Source organism: Mesoplodon mirus, assembly GCF_964341445.2.
Source record: "Mesoplodon mirus genome assembly, chromosome: 13".
In the NCBI taxonomy this organism is placed as follows: domain Eukaryota; kingdom Metazoa; phylum Chordata; class Mammalia; order Artiodactyla; family Ziphiidae; genus Mesoplodon; species Mesoplodon mirus.
The window spans coordinates 63,088,641-63,107,909 of record NC_138989.1 but is presented as its reverse complement, the minus strand read 5'-3'; the positions used below and the strand labels follow the sequence as shown (position 1 = coordinate 63,107,909).

At 46.0% G+C, this 19,269-nt stretch overlaps 1 protein-coding gene across 3 annotated transcripts in view; it reads left to right on the top strand.

Annotated features, from left to right (window-relative positions):
* The window catches only part of LOXHD1 (lipoxygenase homology PLAT domains 1), a gene marked incomplete at both ends in the record, with an annotated part of 210,750 nt that overhangs the window by 10,629 nt on the left and 180,852 nt on the right, over positions 1 to 19,269 (top strand). For all 3 annotated transcript variants that reach the window (XM_082640798.1, XM_082640797.1, XM_082640796.1), the window contains 2 exons: positions 2,611 to 2,691; positions 4,593 to 4,777. In XM_082640798.1, the coding sequence (XP_082496924.1) occupies positions 2,611 to 2,691; positions 4,593 to 4,777 (266 nt within the window). The remainder of the gene's footprint in view (positions 1 to 2,610; positions 2,692 to 4,592; positions 4,778 to 19,269) is intronic.

Below are 19,269 nucleotides of genomic sequence, written 5' to 3'. Positions count from 1 at the left end.
TGCATTCTGACTTATTGGAAGGGGGGATTTCGGAGTCTGACCGCAAGTGGGCTGGGGTTGGAGCTCATCTGGGATTGTTTTGGCCCTTCCCTGAGAGGAGGAAGTCTGTAGAGCCCCGTCTCTGCAGTCCTTTGCTTTCCCTTCTCTGAAGAGAGACCCCTGAAATGCAGAAGGCTTTGCTCTTGTCCACCAGGATATTGGTCTCCATGTTGTAAACACTGTGGATGATTGCGTCACATCCTGTGATGCCCTGGATGCTCCAGTGTGGTCCTGAGACAGCGTGGAGCACGCCTTCTGCCCATCCTGGCAAACCTTTCCTCCTTGTTTCCCTTCTTCCACCTCGCTTTTTAAAATTTCTTTTTTGAGTGACTGTAAAGCAACATGGTCGATTATTTAACAAACACACTGGAAAGTGCCAATCCACATTCCACCTGGTCGCGTGTGCAGGGCCTTTTTGAAGGTGCTGAGCTCCCCTTGCTGGATGCAGCTGCTGGAGCTGGAACTCTTATGAGAAGCACCCTAAAAAGCCAGCTGCTTTCCTTCCAAATCACACCTTGTCTTTTCTTTTCCAAATCACCCTCCTCTTCCCCTACTCATTGGCATTGGTTGTTTCCCAAATTCCATGCACCCTCAGCAGATGAAGCCCAGTGAGCCTCAAATTCATTCCGAAGAATTCACCACAAGCAACTGTGGGCTGGATGGAGCGGGGGTTTCTGAAACAGGGGACTGTGCTTTTTTCATAATTACGAAAACAAGATGTACTCCCTTCAGAAAACTGAAAAAAATGAACACAAGAATAAATAACCAGCACTTCATAATAGTCTTATTAGGTAGACATGATGTTTTTGTATAAATCCTCCCCCTCTTTATTGTTTTTAAATGAACTTGGTGTCCTTTTTGTATTGGTTGTTGTTTATACATTCTATTTTTAGCTTGCTTTTTCTTTTAAGCCAATTTCATAAACCTGTTTCTGTTGTATTAAACACTCTTTCACAATAGGATATTTAATGGCTGCATAATATTCCATCATAGAGCTTCCCAGGGTGACTGCTTTGTAGGGTATTTATATGATATAGAGACTCCTGTCTATTCTAAAAATCGATTTCCTTGTCTCGTATACTGAAACAGAAAAAACCTCTTATTCATTTCCTTGTTTCCCATTTACACGGTCCTGACGCACATAATCGATGTTCATGTGTTTTGCAAGTCATTTAACAACTGCTTTGATTCTGCAACAGAATACAGGCTATGTTGTCACTCACCCTTGGAAGTGAGATTCTGACAGGTCCATGTCGCCAGCCTGGGGGCGGGCCTTTTCACTCCAGCAAAACCCGGAAGTTCCTGCCACTCTCTCCTCCCGCTCCGTTCCCCGGGCTACACCACTGGGGGCTCTTCTCCCTGACAAGGCGGCCTCGGTGCACACTTTCACCTGATTTTGTGAGCTCTGCACTGCTTTAGGAGGGCCCTGGGCCCCATGTCTCATAACGTGCCCACCATAAGGAAATATCTCCCCAGACCAGACTGTTTGCCAGAGTGGGTCTGTTTGCAGAATCACAGCTTCTGGGTCTCTAGAACCTTAAAAGCCTTCTGTTACTGAGAGAGTCTGAGCCTTTGCTGCCTTGGGGAGAAGACCTTTCACCTCCCTCTTTATTTTGAAACACAGACATATCTTCTGCGTTTTTCTTTTCCCATGGGCTGTGTGCTGGTGCTGAAAGCCCTGGCCGGGAGCACTGAGGGAGGTCCACAGCTCTCAGCCCTGTGAGGCCTTCACTGTGGTAGCAGGAAGAGCTGCAAGCAGGCCTGGGCTCAAGCGGCGGGCGTCCTGGCCTACACAGAGGACAGAGCAGATGCCCACGTGAGATTCAGGCTTCCACTCCCAGAGGACTCGGTGCTCCAGCCTTCCTGTGTCTAAGCTGATGGACGCTAGGACGCTCCCGAGTCTGGACTTGCTTGGGCATCTCATTGAGAAACAGGTGCACTTGCTTCTGTTTGCACCGTCTGTGGGATGCCAGATATGCATTCCATCACTGCCCCCACTTCGCTGGTTGCAGGTTTGGGTTGAGTGTTTCCTTCCTTGGAATGGCAGGACCATGGCCCACCACCCAAGGTTTGCATCCACTTGGGGCTGCCATTGCAACTCTTCCCAGCAAGAGCAAGGCAGGTGAGGAGGAGAGGCCAGGAGGCCTGCAGACCCAAGAGCACCATGGCATTTATCACACCTTCCTTCCTCCTCCACTCTCCCAACCCAGAGCAACCACAGAGCATTGGATCATGACTCTGGGAGCCAGGTTCTGGTCCCAGCTCTGCTACCAACTAGCAATTTACTTGTTTGTAAAATGGGGCTTATGTTGCCCACCATGCTTGCCTTAATGATACATAGCAAGGATCCCATAAGGACCTGGGCGTGAAAGCAAGGAATGAATACGAACCATCCTTGCCCTCCACCTCTCCAAACCATGTCAGAAAGGAATCTCCGAATGGGATTGGCTGCCAGTAGCACTTCCTGGAGTGGGATGGTGGAGGAAGTAGGGGGATGCCAGCCTTTGGCTCTCCTCCAGGGCCTGTGAGCCAAGTGCTGGTCTGTGCTAACTGTGCATACCTTCATTGCAGGAGCGAATCTGCCTTTAAGAAAGCCAACATCGATGTGTTCCGGGTGAGAACCAATAATGTGGGCCTCATCTACAAAATCAGGTGAGAACCTGACCCCTGACCAGGTTGGGTGAGAGGAAGGCAAGTAGAATAGGAACTGATTTCACTACTGACACTTTTGGGTGTTGATTGCTCTCCTGTCATCATCTGAGGGGTGACCAAAGGCCCAAATCTTTCCCTCCCACTCTGAGTCATTGTGCCTTAAATTTGCCCATTAGAGTTTCACTTCTTTGGGTTAAGACAACGTGAGACAATTTTTCACACACTTGGGAAATATGCTCTGAAAAACCCTAGCAAAGTGGTTAGTAGACTCAGTCCAGATTGCCTTCGTTCAAATTTCTGCCCTGCCATTTACCAGTTGTGGGACTTTGGGAATGTTTCCTCTCCAAGCCTCAGTTTCCTTGTCTGTAGTAATGGTGCCCAGCTCCTAGGGCACCATTAGAGTTAGTAAGAACTCAATGAGTCAGTGTTTAGAATATTAACTGGCATACAGTAAGTACCCAGTGAGTGTTAGAGATGCCAGGTCACATTGCAGGAAGCCTTTTGACAGAGATCTCCCCTAATCTTGCTCTCTCTGGTGGAGTTTTTGTGAATGTGTGGGGAGGGATAGCTCTGACAGCCTGGTTGCTGAGGAACAGCCTTCAATCACCCCTTTTTGCCCCCCTCCACCTACTACCACCCCCAATCAAGTCATGCCCATTTGCCAGCATGTCAAGATCACTTATGGTCTGACTGTACCCAGACTAGAGGGCCTGAACAGAAGGAAAATGCTGCCTCCATTCAGCCCTTGTTTTTTTTTTTCCTCCCACTAGAAAATATAGGGCCATGAACTCTCTTTACTGGGAAAATAAGGGACTTATGAGGGCCCTGGCACTGGTTGTGTGGGGAAAGGGGGTTATGAACACGGAAGGGGCTCTTATGGGGGAGGGTCGGGAAGAAGGTGTAGGTGTGTGTGAAAGGCAGCCACTAAGCTGAGGTCCGCTATGTGCCAGGCTCCATGCCAGGCAGAGGCATGCATCCTTGTGTATATCATGTGTGTCATCCATGTGTGTGTTGTTTTGGACTGTGGTTGTCCCGTTAGGACCTGCAAGTTGTAAGGCCTCCCTGTGATGGGATGCTTGGTGCAAAGTGAGGTTGTCCAAGGGTCAAGTTCTGGGGAAGAAACTGGGCCTCAAAGAGAAAACTGGACTGCCAAGGATGAATAGGACTATAGGAAGTGGCAGAAGATAATGGGGGCCAGATTTTGAAAAGTCTGGATCTCTGCTGCCCAGAACAGTAGCCCTTGGCCCCACAGGGTTATTGATCACTCTAATGTGGCTAGCCTAAACCAGATGCATTGTGTGTGCAAAAACACACCAGGTCTTTGAAAAACTAGTATGAAGTAAAGGATGTAAGATAGCTCATTAATAAATGTTTACACGGTTACCCACTGAAATGATAAATGGATTAAACAAAATATATTATTAAAATTAGTTTCACCAGTGTCTTTCTTTTTCAATGTGGCTACTAGAAAATCTAAAATTACCTATCTGGCTCACACATGAAGCTCATGTGATATTTCTATGGGGCAACACCAGTCTATGTGGCCATGGGGGATCCTCTGGGTGGTGGGACTGAGTATCTGGGGTGGGGGGTGGGTCTGGGAGTCAGGGAGAGAGGGGAAGCTCAAGATGGTCCCACTGCAAGCCTTAGCAATCCTGGATTTTCCATGGAAGGCAATATTTCTTTGTGGGCAATGTAACGATGCAACATTCATTCATAAGCTCATCCACCTTGCAAGGAGTCCCCGCTTTGTAGATAAGGAAACTGAGGTCGGAGAGGTAAAGTAACAACAACATCAAAATGATTAAACTTCTCTTTGGAACAAACATTGGGGTATTTCAGTATGGAAGGGGCGTTGTTTCTGTTCAGCATGTGATGGTGCGGGTGTCTTTCTGCACCAGGATCGAGCATGACAACACAGGCTTGAACGCCAGCTGGTACCTGGACCGTGTAATTGTGACCGACATGAAGCGGCCTCACCTCCGTTACTACTTCAACTGCAACAACTGGCTGAGCAAGGTGGAGGGTGACCGCCAGTGGTGTCGCGACCTGTTGGCCAGCTTCAACCCCATGGACGTGCCCAGAGGTCAGTGCCCAGGCTGGCTTGCCCACCATCCCTCCCTGCCTGCACTGGGCTCACCCAGGCCTCTGCCTTGTTCTGGGCAGCCCCATCACCCCTTGCCACCTCTTCCTGTTGGCTAGGGCCCAGGGGAAGCTCCAGCTTTTCCTTGGGTCCCTCCCAAGAGCAAGTTCTGGGGGCTCATGGAAGTGGGAGATGCAGGAGGTCCTGGAGCCATGATGGAGGAATGGGCACAGCCCTGAGTGTACCCTATGTTTTCAACAGCTCTTGTTGATGAGTATGTATCTACGGAGTGTTCCCTCTGAGTTCAAAGGCAGTTTTTCTCTGTCTTCCTGTTCCCTAGCTTTTTTTCTGATGACCAAGGAAGGTGAGTTTCAGCCAGGGGGGGATGGTGTATGTGAATCGCAATCTACAGCTTCCAGAGTTCCATTGTGCTGCCCCCAACTCCTCCTGATTTTATGAGGAGTAAAACAACTTATTTCAAGTACATTTCTGGCCCAAATCCTTAAATTCAGTCATTTTTAGCTCTACAGGAAAAATGGGAGGCGGGGGATCAAAGCATGTAAAAATACACGTTGTATCTCATGTCCTATTTTATCACTCCTTTGTCACCTAAAGTCCTAACATCACCTTACCCCATTATTGAACATATTTGTCTTTTCAAATAAGGGGACATCACATGTGGGTACCATCATCATAATAGCCTGCTTGCACAGAGTCATGGGCCATCGGAGGGGAAAGGAACTTGGCGGCCAGGAGAAGAGAAGTGACTTTCCCACAGTCACCCAGTAGAATACATTTCACCTCCCAGCATGTACCCAGTGATCTCCAAGTGCCACTGGCTCTTACACCCCAGCTGAGCACATAAGCATAATCCTCTCTTCCAATGGACTTCAGTTCTCAATTTCTCTGTCTACCTCTTATCTCCCACCTCCCAGCAGACCTTGAACACTTGCCCCATTCCTCTGTTGTCCCCATCACAATAACCTGCAACTTCACTGATTCTTTTTTTAAAGATATGTTATCCATCTTTTACTACAAAGGCCAAATTTGATCACTGCAGAAAATTTAGAAAATATGGAAACACAATTATATAAGAAGAATACCTATAATCCCATCACCTGAAGAAACATCACTGGTGAAATTTTTGCTCACTTATTTCTAGTCTTTTCTATGAATATATAGTTTGAAAGGATGGGCTGTTACAACATCTCCTGTTTTAGAGCATGTATATTTCTAAGCCATTATATGTCACTCAACACCCCTACTTGTAATGGCTCTGTAGCATTCTGGTGTAGGGAGATATCATCATTTATTCATTGAATCCTTTATAGTTGGACATTTATACTGTGTTCCCCCTCTAAATTTTTTGTTATTATAAATAATACTATTATGAACAATACACCTAAATCTTTGCACAGACAAATGATTCTTTCCTTAAGATAAATTCCTAAGTGGAATTTCTAGGTCAGATAGAATACACAGGGTTAAGGCTTTTAATGGGTATTCCCAAAGTGTGCTAGAAAGAACCCATCAGTGCACAGTCCCACCAGCTGTGCAAGAGCACTCACTCCACGCGGCCTTGCCAACAGCTGGTAGTATTGTTTAATTTCCCAACTGGATGGGAACAGGGGCTTTTATTATTTTTTTAAATTAATTTTTTATTGGAGTATTGTTGATTTACAATGTTGTGTTACTTTCAGGTGTACAGCAAAGTGAATCAGTTATATGTATACATATATCCACTCTTCTTTAGATTCTTTTCCCATATAGGCCATTACAGAGTATTGAGTAGAGTTCCCTGTGCTATACAGTAGGCCTTTATTATCTATTTGATATCTATTATCTATTTTATATATAGTAGTGTGTATATGTCAATCTTAATCTCCCAATTTATCCCTCCCCCCACTTACCCTCTGGTAACTGTAAGTTTGTTTTCTACATCTGTAACTCTATTTCTGTTTTGTAGACAAGTTCATTTGTACCCTTTTTTTAGATTCCACATATAAGCAATGTCATATGATATTTGTCTTTCTCTGTCTGACTTACTTCACTCAGTATGACAATCTCTAGGTCCATCCATGTTGCTGCAAATGGCATTCTTTCATTCTTTTTTTATGGCTGAGTAATATTCCATTGTATATATGTACCGCATCTTCTTTGTCCATTCCTCTGTTGATGTACATTTAGGCTGCTTCCATGTCCTGGCTATTGTAAATAGTGCTGCAATGAACATTGAGGTGCATGTATCTTTTTGAATTATGGTTTTCTCCAGTTATATTCCCAGGAGTGGGATTACTGGATCATATGGTAACTGTATTTTTAGTTTTTAAAGGAACTTCCATACTGTTCTCCATAGTGGCTGTACCAGTTTACACTCCCACCTATAGTGTAGGAGGGTTCACTTTCCTCCACACCCTCTCCAGCATTTATTGTTTGTAGGTTTTTTGGTGATGGCCATTCTGGAAAAGGAGCTTTTCAATGTTCTCTCTTTGATTACTGGTGAGGTTGAACATCTTCATATGTTTATTGGCCATTTGTGGGGGGTGTGTGTGTGTGTGTGTGTGTGTGTGTGTGTGTGTGTGTGAATTGTCTGCCCATGTCCCCTGTGCCTGTCCTATCTATTGGGGTGAATTTCACCAATTCTCCTATAGACCTTAAGCACTTTAATCCTTGATCCAGTCTCTTTATCAGGATCAATCCTTAGCAAATTGTCAAGCTTGCCATCTTTCTCTTTTGTTCTCTTAGTTTCCCCTTTCTTGGCCTTTTCCCTCCTTTTAGCTCCTTATCCAACCTTCTGCTTTGGTCACATGAAAATCCATTGCTCCACTGTTAGGAGAAGAGCTTCTGAAAATCACCATTGAGAAAGAATGAATGTAACTCAGTGGTTCCCCAACTTTCCACAAGAACTGTCCAGGGTAGTGTTTTCTTAAAGTCTCTGAATCAGGCTGCCTAACTGGGCTCCCTGCTCCTTTATGGGCTGGGGGGCATTGGGTTTTTAGTATTTCCAGGCTAGACTCTGGGGGAGGGAATGAAAAACATGATCTTCAAATATTCAGGGACTGCATTGGAAACAAAAGGTTAAGTTTCTTTTCTTTTCACCTGGAATTATACTAACTTGGTGTTCGGAGGTCTTTGGTCATCAAAATGGGGAAGATAATTATTTCTTTATTCGTAGTTTGACAGGTAAATATATTTCAAAATGTGGGATGTGGGCCACAATAGAAGGAGGAGAGAGGAAAGGGGGCATTTTCAGTGTGTATTCCATGCCCTCCTCCCCTTGTTCCCCTCTCCCCACCCCCAAGGGCCATCTCCCAAAGTTCTGGCTAATAATCAGCTGGAAACTTCTTTCATTCTAGCTCCTCAGGGAAGGTAGGTGTTCCAGGCTGACCGACCGACCCTTTGACCAGACCAAGGTGATCATCAGATGATAGTGGAGTGGAGGGGACTGGGCCTTGATTAGTTTTCTAGATGGTTCCTCTACAGGGGATCTCACATATCATGCTTAAAGACACAAGTGCCTGAGGGGAGCTTGCCCTCCCTGGTGCAGAAGCTAAGCCGAGGTGCACTGGAACTGCTGCCCTGGACAAGAATATCACCCTCCAGCTTCTCCAGCTTCGGTTTAAATCTAGCCTTTCTTGAGTGGGGGATGCTGCCGAACCTCCCAGTGCAACCCATCCCACTGCTGAGCGGCACTTGTTGTCAGAAGGGTCAGCCTGAAATTAAACCCCCATGAGTCCCCCTGAGATGTTTGCTAGTCTGATTCAGACCCCCCCCTCACCCGGCACAGGAGGTTTTCACGTCAGTCCTTTGGCTGTAGGAAGACAGGGCTCTCTCCTCTCAGGATTGCACCCCCAGGTTCCTCAGCCTCCCCTCTTGTGACTCATCCCCAGCCTGGCTCCTGAGCAGCCCTGGTTTATCATTGCCCCTCAAGAACGTGCCTCCCAAGCTAGAACCCTGTGTTTCAGATGGGGCCTCATCAGAACAGCGTGCAGAAGGCCTCCCTGACTCCATTGCCTGCTTCTCTTTAAAAATTATTGTGGAAAAATATACATAATATTTATTGCCTGCTTCTTTTAACAAATTATTGTGGAAAAATATACATAATATTTACCATCTTAACTATTTTCAAATGCACCATTCAATGGCACTAAGTACATTCACATTGTTGTGAAACCATCACCACAATCCATCTCCAGAATTCTTTCATCATCCCCAACTGAAATTTGTACCTATTAAAGAATAACTCCATATTCTCCTCTCCCTCCTCCCACTGCTGGTAACCTCTATTCTTCTTCCTGTCTCTTTGAAAATGACTACTTAGGAACCTCATATAAGTGGAATCATAGAATATTGTCCTTTTGTGACTGCTTATTTCACTTAGCATAGTATCTTCAAGGTTCATCCACATTGTAGCATGTATCAGAATTTCCTTTCTTTGTAAGGCTGAATAATGTTCCATTGTATGAGACCGCATTTTATTTATCCATTTGTCTGTCAATGGACCTTTGTGTTGTTTCCACCTTTTGACTATTGTGAATAATGTTGCTGTAAACATTGGTGTACGACTATCTGTTCGAGTTCCTGCCTTCAGTTCTTTTGGATATATACCCAGAAGTGGAATTACTGGATCATATGGTAATTCTATGTTTAACTTTTTGAGGAACTGCCACGCTCCTTTCCGCAGCAGCTGCACCATTTTGCATTCCTACCAGCAATTCCAATTTTGCCACACACTCATCAATACTTGTTATTTTCTGGGGGTTTAATTTGTTTATATTTGATAATAACCATCTTAATGGTTGTGAGGTGGTATCTCAACTGTGGTTCCGATTTGCATTTCCTGGGGATAAGTAATGTTGCGCATCTCTTCATGTGCTTATTGGTCATTTGTGTATCTTTTTGGAGAAATGTCCATTCAAGTCTTTTGCCCATTTTTTAATCAGGTTGTTTGTTTTCTTGTGGAGTTGTAAGAGTCTATCCAGAATATATTTCTGGGTATAAACCCTTTATCAGACACGATTTACAAATATTTTCTCCCATTCCATGGGCTGCCTTTTGTACTGTTTGTGTCTGCTGGTGCGTAAAAGTTTTTAATTTTTATGAAGTCTAATTTACCTAGTTTTTCTTTTGTTGCTTATGCTTCTGGTGTCATATCCGAAGTCACTGCCAAATCCTATGTCATGAAGCTTTTGTCCCATGTTTTCTTCTAAGAGTGCTATAGATTTAGCTCTTACATTTTGGTTGTTGATCTATTTTGAATTAAATTTTGTATATGGTGAAAGGTAAGGGTCCAACTTCATTCTTTTGTATGTGGATATTCAGTTTTCTCAGCACCATTTGTGGAAAAGACTGTGCTAAGACAATTCCCCATTGAATGGTCTTAGCACCCTTGTTGAAAATCATTTGGCCATATATATGAAGGTTTATTTCTGGGATCTCTGTTATATTCCATTGGTCTAAATGTCTGTCCTTATGCTAGTACCACACCATTTTTATTACTGTAATTTTGTAGGAGTTTTGAAATCAGGATGTGTGAGACCTCCAAATTTGTTCTTCTTTTTATTTTATTATTTTAGTTCATTTTTTAGATTTTTTGATGTGGACCATTTTTTTTTTTTTTTTTTTTTTTTTGCGGTACGCGGGCCTCTCACTGTTGTGGCCTCTCCCTTTGCGGAGCACAGGCTCCGGACGCGCAGGCTCAGCGGCCATGGCTCACGGGCCCAGCCGCTCCACGGCATGTGGGATCTTCCCAGACCGGGGCACGAGCCCGTGTCCCCTGCATCGGCAGGCGGACTCTCAACCACTGCGCCACCAGGGAAGCCCCGATGTGGACCATTTTTAAAGGCTTTATTGAATTTGTTACAATATTGCTTCTGTTTTATGTTTTGGTTTTTTGGCCCTGAGGCATGTGGGATCTTAGCTCCCTGACCAGGGATCAAACTTGCACCCCCTGCATTGGAAGGCGAAGTCTTAACCCCTGGATCTCCAGGGAAAACCCTGTTATTCTTTTTAAAGATTGTTTTGGCTATTCAGTGTCCCTTGATGTCCTGCTTCTTTTTTTCTACTTTTTTTCTTTATTGGGATATACTTCACATACCATAAAATTCACCCTTAAAGTGTACATTCAATGGTTTTTTGTATATTCGTGAAGTTGTGCAACCATCACCACAATCAAATTTAGAACATTTTTATCATTCCAAAAGAAGTCCTATACCGTTTAGCAGTCACTCACAGCACACCCCTCCCAATACTCCCTAGCTCTAGGCAACCATTAATTTACTTTCTATCTTTATAGTTTTGTCTATTCTAGACATTTCATATACACAGAATCATATAATATGGGGCCTTTTGTGACTTGTTTCTTTCATACAGCATGTTTTCAAGGTTTATTCATGTTATAGCATATATCAGTAATTCATTTCTTTTTATGGCATAATAATATTCCTTTTTATATTTATACTACATTTTATTTATCCATTCATTGGTTAATGGACAGTTGGTTTATGTCCTGCTTCTTTTAATGCACCCTAAATTCTCATTAACTATTTTTAACAGTGACACTACACCATAATCACCTGGAAGAAAAGATGAAAATGCTGTCTCCACCCCAAGTCCTCAGTCCTTGCCCAGGACTTAGAGGCTGCTGGAGAAACCTATGAATTCTCCTGACTCATCCCCACGTGAGTCAGCAGGTGTGGGTGTCCCAATCTTGGCTGGCTCTCCACCACATCTCAACAAAAAAATGATCCAGGCAGACATCACACCTCCTAATTAAGCATCTCAGATATATATGCAGCCTGAACAGGGAGTTTGCAGCCACCTCTATGCTCATTTCCTTCTTAGAATGGGGGTCAGGGGTCCTGGCACTTTCTGAGGCCTGGGGAAGGTTGGCAGCTGCTTTTTCAGCATATCTGTGTTGATTATACCTGGAAACACAGTCTTGACTGTCGAATCGTTCCAGAAGTGTGGCAAATTTTCCCTCCTGCCACCTGCTTCTTTGCATTCCCCCACCTCCATTGACATGGACACCTGATTCCCTTCCTGGAGGATTTATTTCATCCTGTCTGGAATGGCTCACGCTTTTGACACCCAGAACCCAGAGGGACATTGACATTTACACACTGATGAAAGCCCTTGGCCAGGATCTAAGGACAGTCTCCCAGACCTCGAACTGAAGCCTCATCATTAGCCACTGCCATTGGTGATGCCCCCCTGAGCTGCTCTTAGATTCTGGGTCAGGGTGAAAACATGGTCTTTTCCCTCAAGGTGCTCACAGTCCAAGAGAGGACAGACATTGCCATAGTACAAGGTATTCACAAAGAGGGTGGAGGGCATGATGGTTCAGAGCTCCCATCTCAAGTCACAGAGTCCTAGGTTCAAGTCCCAACAATGCCACCTACTAGCTATGGACAAAATCCTTCTTCAGACTGTGTTTTCGTGTGCATATACCTTACAGATAGTAGCTTATTTAAAATTCATAACACCCCGAGGAAGTAAGGTCTATTATTATCTCCGCTTTGCACCTACAACGAAGGTCAGGGTGAATATCCATGACCCTTAGTAGTCTCCTCCTCTGTTTCTTGATCTCAGGCCAGCAACTCCCCTTTCTCAACCTGTTTGCTCAGACTGTGTTGGCTCTAGTGTCTGGCAGGCAGTGCTCTGAAAGCTGTTCTCTCCGGCACTAATAAACCATGAAGAAGTTTCAAGGGACCCATGGGAAATGGGATTGAAGCCTGAGGGACACGATGAGACACCCTCTCCCCACCTACTCCCAGATTGTGGAGTGGAAGCCAGACTACTGAAAGCAGTTTCTGGGGTTCAGGCCCACCTTAGCCACCCCAAAAAGGACTGAATAGGACTGCTCTCGCCAGAGCCCCAGGGCCTGCCTGCCTGCCTGTTGCCATGGGGGCTTCTCCTTTCTCCCAGACAGCTGTCTCAAGTCAGTTAGAGAGAAAATTGTGGATCACCCACTAAAATATATACCAGGGTCAGAGGAAACATCAGGGCCCGTGCCTCTTCCCCTCCACCTGTTCTCTTTCACCCTCTCCTTCAGTTTTCTCCATGCCACCCAAACCCCATTGGGTCTAAAGCCCCAGCCTCTCTGGAAAGCATCACCTGTGCCCTTGCCTTGGGTTTTTCTCTCCCTGCAAACTCTGGAGAAATTGAAGTCTGTGCCTTCCACTGTAGTGCAGTGATTCTCAGCGTAGTGCCCCCACCCCAAAGGCAGTTAGGGGATGTGTAAGGAATCTCATGGGCAGAGAGGAGGAGCTTTTCCACCTGCTCCCTGAGGTTCAGATACATTCTGGCTGAATCAGCTACAGCCAGAACAAGCCACTGTGGCTGATGGGGGTGTGCTGTAGCCCTCAGGAGTTTTGAGTTGGATAAATGGCTGAGAAACACCGTATCTCAGGGACCGCTATTTGCCTTTTGGGTTCTAACTCCTTAATATGTGTCTATCTGGTGTCTCCAGCTAAGCTCAGGTTTCTCTAAGGGTAACACTTTCACTTGTGCCTGCGTGCTTGGTCACTTCGGTGGGGCTTGGGTGAAGATCGATAGGACGTGGGCTCATGTGTGTATGGGTTGTGTGCAGACACACCCACTCATGAAGACCAGCAGCAGAGATGGGTGGAAAGAGCTCTCCTGGGGCCCAGAGAGCTGGCTTCTAGACTTGCCCCTCTGTAATTGTGCCCCTTAGGCAAGTTACTTGTCCTCTGGGCTGCCTCCTCATCTTACCAGAAAACCCGGATGTTGTCCAAGGTCCCTTGAGGCACTAGCTTCCTCTGGTACTCTGCTAGCTAAGCATCTCTCTGCCCTTTCACCTGGCTCCATGTTTCCTCCGCCCAGTGATCCCTTGATGCTGGGTCACCTTTAGTGTGACATTCATGGGGCACAGCACCCACATGCAGTTGATAAGCACACTGCAGACTCACACAGGCTGAGAATGCAGGGCTACCCGTGCCTTTCTGGCCCCAGGGAGGCTCAGGGCACATACCCGAAGCTGGAGGTGGGATGAGGGTGTCACTGAAAGATCAGGGGTGGGGACATGGAGGCAGACAGGCAGGATAAGATGAAGTAGATTTGGGGTGACCCAGCGTTGGGGCTCGAAGGAGCGTATGCCAGGGGCTCTCGCCAGGAGGGAGGCACGGGCAAGACCTGTTTAGGGCAGACATGGCCTTCTCACTGCCAATATGACGTCATTTCCTGCCTGCTGGCCAAGTAATTATCCCCATCCTGGTGCCAACCCACAAACCCTCCCACCTTGAAAAGCACTGAGTTGATCACGTGGCTTAAATCAGTAACCAGCCCACATTGCAACAGGAGAGCCTGCCAGCTTGGCAGTGAGACAGGCCTCTGAAGCCAGGAGCTGAGTTCCAGCTGGCCTGGGGGCTGTGCACACCCCAGGGCTGTCAGAGCCCAGGCACAACAGCTCATCAGGGTTTCAGACCAGGCTTCACTGACAGCCGAGAGGGCCCTTGCATTCAGAAGGGCCTGGAGTGAGGTGGGTCCAGCCACCACCCCTGCTCCCAGCTGGGACCTGTTCGTTACGGACAAGCCTTCTTCTAAGGAGCGTTTAGTCTTCTTTGGTGGATTAATAATAAATACGACTGCAACCAGTTTTGTGTTGTGCTCCAAGGAGACTGAGGGGCTGGTAGTTGGAGGAAAGGGAGCCCACAAGGAGGAGCAACAGCTTGGGCAGGTGGGCTGCATGCAGTGTGCAGGCGGCGGGGAGGCAGATGACGTTCTCATTGCTTCCCAGTCTGGAGCAAATGGACTGGCTTTTTTTTTTTTTTTTTTTGGCTCTACCAAATGAGACAGCCAGTGCTGGGGGCCCAAAGTTGCCCAGAGCTGGGGACCAGGTGACAATGACATTGCGTTCCTCTGGCACAATCACTGTTTCCACTCCTGTTTATTTCATCAGGTAACTGGGTTATAATTTCCAGCCCAGGCCGTGCTACACAATGATTATCACACAGCTCCGGGTGTGCACCAGGTCTTGGCAAGACCGTGTTGGGCACAGTGCCCAGGGTGCATTTGAAAAAAGGACATCACGGGCCTCCCTGGTGGCGCAGTGGTTGAGAGTCCGCCTGCCGATGCAGGGGATACGGGTTCGTGCCCCGGTCTGGGAGGATCCCATATGCCGCGGAGCGGCTGGGCCCGTGAGCCACGGCCGCTGGGCCTGCGCATCCGGAGCCTGCGCATCCGGAGCCTGTGCTCCGCAACGGGAGAGGCCACAACAGTGAGAGGCCCGCATACCGCAAAAAGAATAGAAAAAAAAAAAAAAAAAAAAAAAAGAAAAAAGGACATCACAAGAAAGGGATCGTGATGAACATCTTAGGGGCATGTGCAGATTGTGCTGACCTGCAGTGGATTACGGACCAGCCAGAGAACTGCATGGTACAGGAGCAAATGCAAGCAGCCTGTGTGACTGATGCAAAAGACACCCATCGTGAGAGCCCTGCCAAATAAACCGGCAGCCCTGACCTACTCCCAGATTCTACTGGATGATATCATAGAGTAGTTAGATCATTAATTTAAAAATATAGCTCTCTGGATCAGAAAGCACATGGGCTGTGCACCCTGAGTTCTAGTTCTGGCTTTGCCCCCAGCAGGGATGGGACATGGAGCAGAGCTCAGTTCCTCTCCTGTCCTCAGTTTCTTCCTCTGTGGAATAGGGGCACTAGATGGCCTCTTGGGCCTTTTCAGTACTAGTAGAGTGTTTATTTTCACAAGCCAACAGAGGATTGACTGGGGCTAGCCTTCCTCTATGCAGGCAGGAGGAGATTGGCTTTTGGCCCCTCCCCTTCTGCAGTGGATGCTTCTTCCCCATTTCATCCCCACCCCCTACTTTCTACTCTTTTCCACATGCCCATCTCCCCACCAAGAGCTCTGTCTCTGAACCCCCAATCTCTGTGGTCAAAACCTGGCTCTGCCTTTCTACCAGTTAAGCATGAACATATGCCTTAATCTCTCTACCTCTATTTCCTCATCTGTAAAGTGGGGACAACATTAATTCCCACTTCAGAAAGTGCTTGAGCTGGTTAATTAGGGGAGTGAACGTTAAAGGACTTAGTGGAGTGCAGAACATAGAATAAATGCTCAGTACATGAGGCAAGTCTGGTTGTTGCTGTTGTTACAAAGCCAGTGTTTCTCCCCCTGCTGCTTCTTCCACATCTAGGCTTGCGCTGACACTGAGATGCACAGACTCAAGATTCTGGCCTCTCAGACTCAGAAAGGACTTTGGAGGCACTAAGTGCCAGGATCCCCTCTAGAATCCGGCGGGCTCATCTAGACAACTGGGGATAGGCTCATGACCTTGACGGCAGCCAAAGCTTGTGAGGGGCACCACTCCTCCCAAACCCCTTCCTTCTCCCTGACATTTCCCATGAACCCAGCTCAAATGTTACTCAGGGTCCCCTAGCTCTATTTGCTGTGGCTGCTGCATGGGAATCGTGATTCCTTGGAACCCTACAGAGGTGGTCCTGGGCCCACGGATTCACAGCCACGAGGGCTTCAGGGTGGGGAGAGCAGGGCCAGCCCCGCAGCACTCTCCTCCTCTGAACTTCACAGCAGCTTCCCACCCACCCCATCTGCTGCCACCTAGCATTGCAGAAAGTCATCTCCGGAAAGAGTGGGAAGAAGAGAACTGCTTTGAATGAGGCCCCAGTGAAGAGTACCAGATAATTTCAGTACCCAAAACGACCTTATCTACCCTCCTCCGTGTTACAGAGAAGAGCTCAGAAGCCCAGGGAAGTTGAGCAAGCTGCTCTTGGTCACACAGTGTAACTGTAGGCAGAGCTAGAGCCTTGGGCTTGAGAGGCCAGCTCATGCTCCTCCGATGTCATTCAGTGATTCAGTGGGCAGTGCGCATTTATTGGGAGTCTTCTCTGCACCAGATCCTGGGCTCAGGGTAAATATGTAAGGCCTTTTCTCTGTAGGAGCTTAGAGTCTAGAGGGGAGAGGGTCAGGCCAGTAAATAATCACAGTACAAAGGGATAGAATGTTGTAGGTGGGGGATGACCCAGGCCAGTGGAAGCACAGAGGAAGGAGGAATCAGGAGGGCTTCATAGAGGAGGTGATGCTCAATCTGTGACTTCATGGGTGAGGAGTTCGCCAGGCTTTCGAACAGAATGAGGGCATTTTAGGAACTGATGGGTCCTGGTGGCACAGTGTCTCATTCACAAAGCTGGGGACAGACCCTCAAATTCGCAGCTTCACTGTGGCCTCAGGTTCCCTGGGACCACTGCCAGCAACATTCTCTTTCAACCAACCAACCAGAACCTTTGGGGGAATGCATGGAATTGTATATTTGCCCCATACTTGGTTATTTTGGTTTTCAAATAGGTGTTTATAATAACCTTTGTTTCTATTTTTGGAAATTGCACTTTCACAGAGCTGTATTATGTAATCATGAAAATGTGAATTTATGATACAGATATTGCCTTGGCCTGTGGGTGTCCATTCCAGCCACCAATGGTTTCCTACTTGACCCCTCTCCTGAGCATCAAGTGTTTTTCAGATTCTTTTCCATTATAGGTTATTACAAGATATTGAATATAGTTCCCTGTGCTAGACTGTAGGTCCTTGTTGTTTATCTAGTTTATATATAGTAGTTTGTATCTGTTAATCCCAAATTTATCCCTCCCCTGATTTCCCCTTTGGTAACCATTAGTTTGTTTTCTATGTCTGTAAGTCTATTTCTGTTTCATAAATAAGTTCATTTGTACCATTTATTTAGATTCCACATATAAGTGATATCATATGATATTTGTCTTTCTCTGTCTGTCTTACTTCACTTAATGTGATAATCTCTGGGTCCATCCATGTTGTTGCAAACAGCATTATTTCGTTCTTTTTTTCTGGCTGAGTAATATTCCATTGTATATATGTGCCACATCATCATTATCCATTCATCTGTTGATGGACATTTAGGTTGCTTCCATGTCTTGGCTATTGTAAATAGTGCTGCTGTGAACATTGGGGTGCATGTATCTTTTCAAATTAGAGTTTTTGTCTTTTCTAGATATATGCCCAGGAGTGGGATTGCTGGGTCATATGGTAACTGTATTTTTAGTTTTTTAAGGAACCTCCATACTGTTCTCCATAGTGGCTGTATCAATTTACATTCCCACCAACAGTGTAGGAGAGTTCCCTTTTCTCCACACCCTCTCCAGCATTTGTTATTTGTAGACTTTTTGATGATGGCCATTTTGACTGGAATGAGGTGTTACCTCACTGTAGTTTTGATTTGCATTTCTCCAATAATTAACAATGTTGAGCAACTTTTCATGTGCCTGTTGGCCTTATGTGCCTATATGTCTTCTTTGGAAAAATGTCTATTTAGGTCTTCTGCCCATTTTTTGATTGGTTTCTTTGTTTTCTTTTCTTTTTTTTTTTTAAATTAAGCTGTATAAGCTGTTTGTATGTTTCGGACATAGGGAGGTATTATCACATCCCCATTTTGCAGATGAAGGAAACGAAGGCACAGAAAGGTTAAGTAATTTGTTTACAAGTGATGGAGCCAAGAGTGAACCCAGAGACTTGAACTTAATCACTGTGTAGGACAGCCTTAGAGACACCTCTGTTAACATTTTGGTGAATTTCTTTTCTATTCTTTTTTTGTGCATGAATGTATTAAACACTATTTATTGATGGAAAATGGTATTATATTATAGTCAGATTTATAACCAGTGTTTTTCACTTAACAGCATTGACTAATCTTCTAAACTATTATTGTAACTGGCTGCATGGTATTCCATGCGTGAGTGAATACTATAATTCACCCCCAACAGTCCCTCATTTTGGGTACTTTTAAGTGGTTCTCAATTTCTTGTTATTACTAACAGTGCTGTGACGGCCATCTTTTTAGGTCATCCATGAACACAATTGTTTCCTAGCATAAACTAGTTGTTCTGCACAGGGATTGAACTGTTGACTCAAGGGGCTCGCAGAACGACAAGTCTTTGGACGCATATTACTCACCTCGGGCAGCAACTGAGAAGTGCTGGCTTCCCAGCACTGTGGGAAGATAAACTCCAGCAATGGAGTGGAATCGGGGTTGGAAAGAGAGGAAATGCAGCCACAGTTGCTGAGTGTGCACGTGGAAGGGAAGGACCTTCGGCAGCACAGCAGGAGTGGGGCAGGCGAGCAATGGGGGTGCGTGTGGAAATAGCTCCATGAGCCTTGGCAGTGAGGGGGGTGAGCACGAGGAGGAGTAAAAGCTTATCTACTCAATACTGTTCAAACACCTGATAGCGTTAGGCTGACATCACAGTTTCCTAGGAAATATATGAGCTGTATATTTATTTGGGGGTGGGGGGGATGAAAAGAGCAGAGTATTTTTTCTTGATTACCAGAAATTCATGACTGAGTGATATTTTAATGTTGTGTAACCAGGCCCAGCTGAGTTCAACCCATGGCCTGTGTTCTAGCAAGTGTTAAGTGCCAAATAAGTGATGCAGACCCCAGAAGTTCTGGAGTGGAGCATTTAGGGCTTG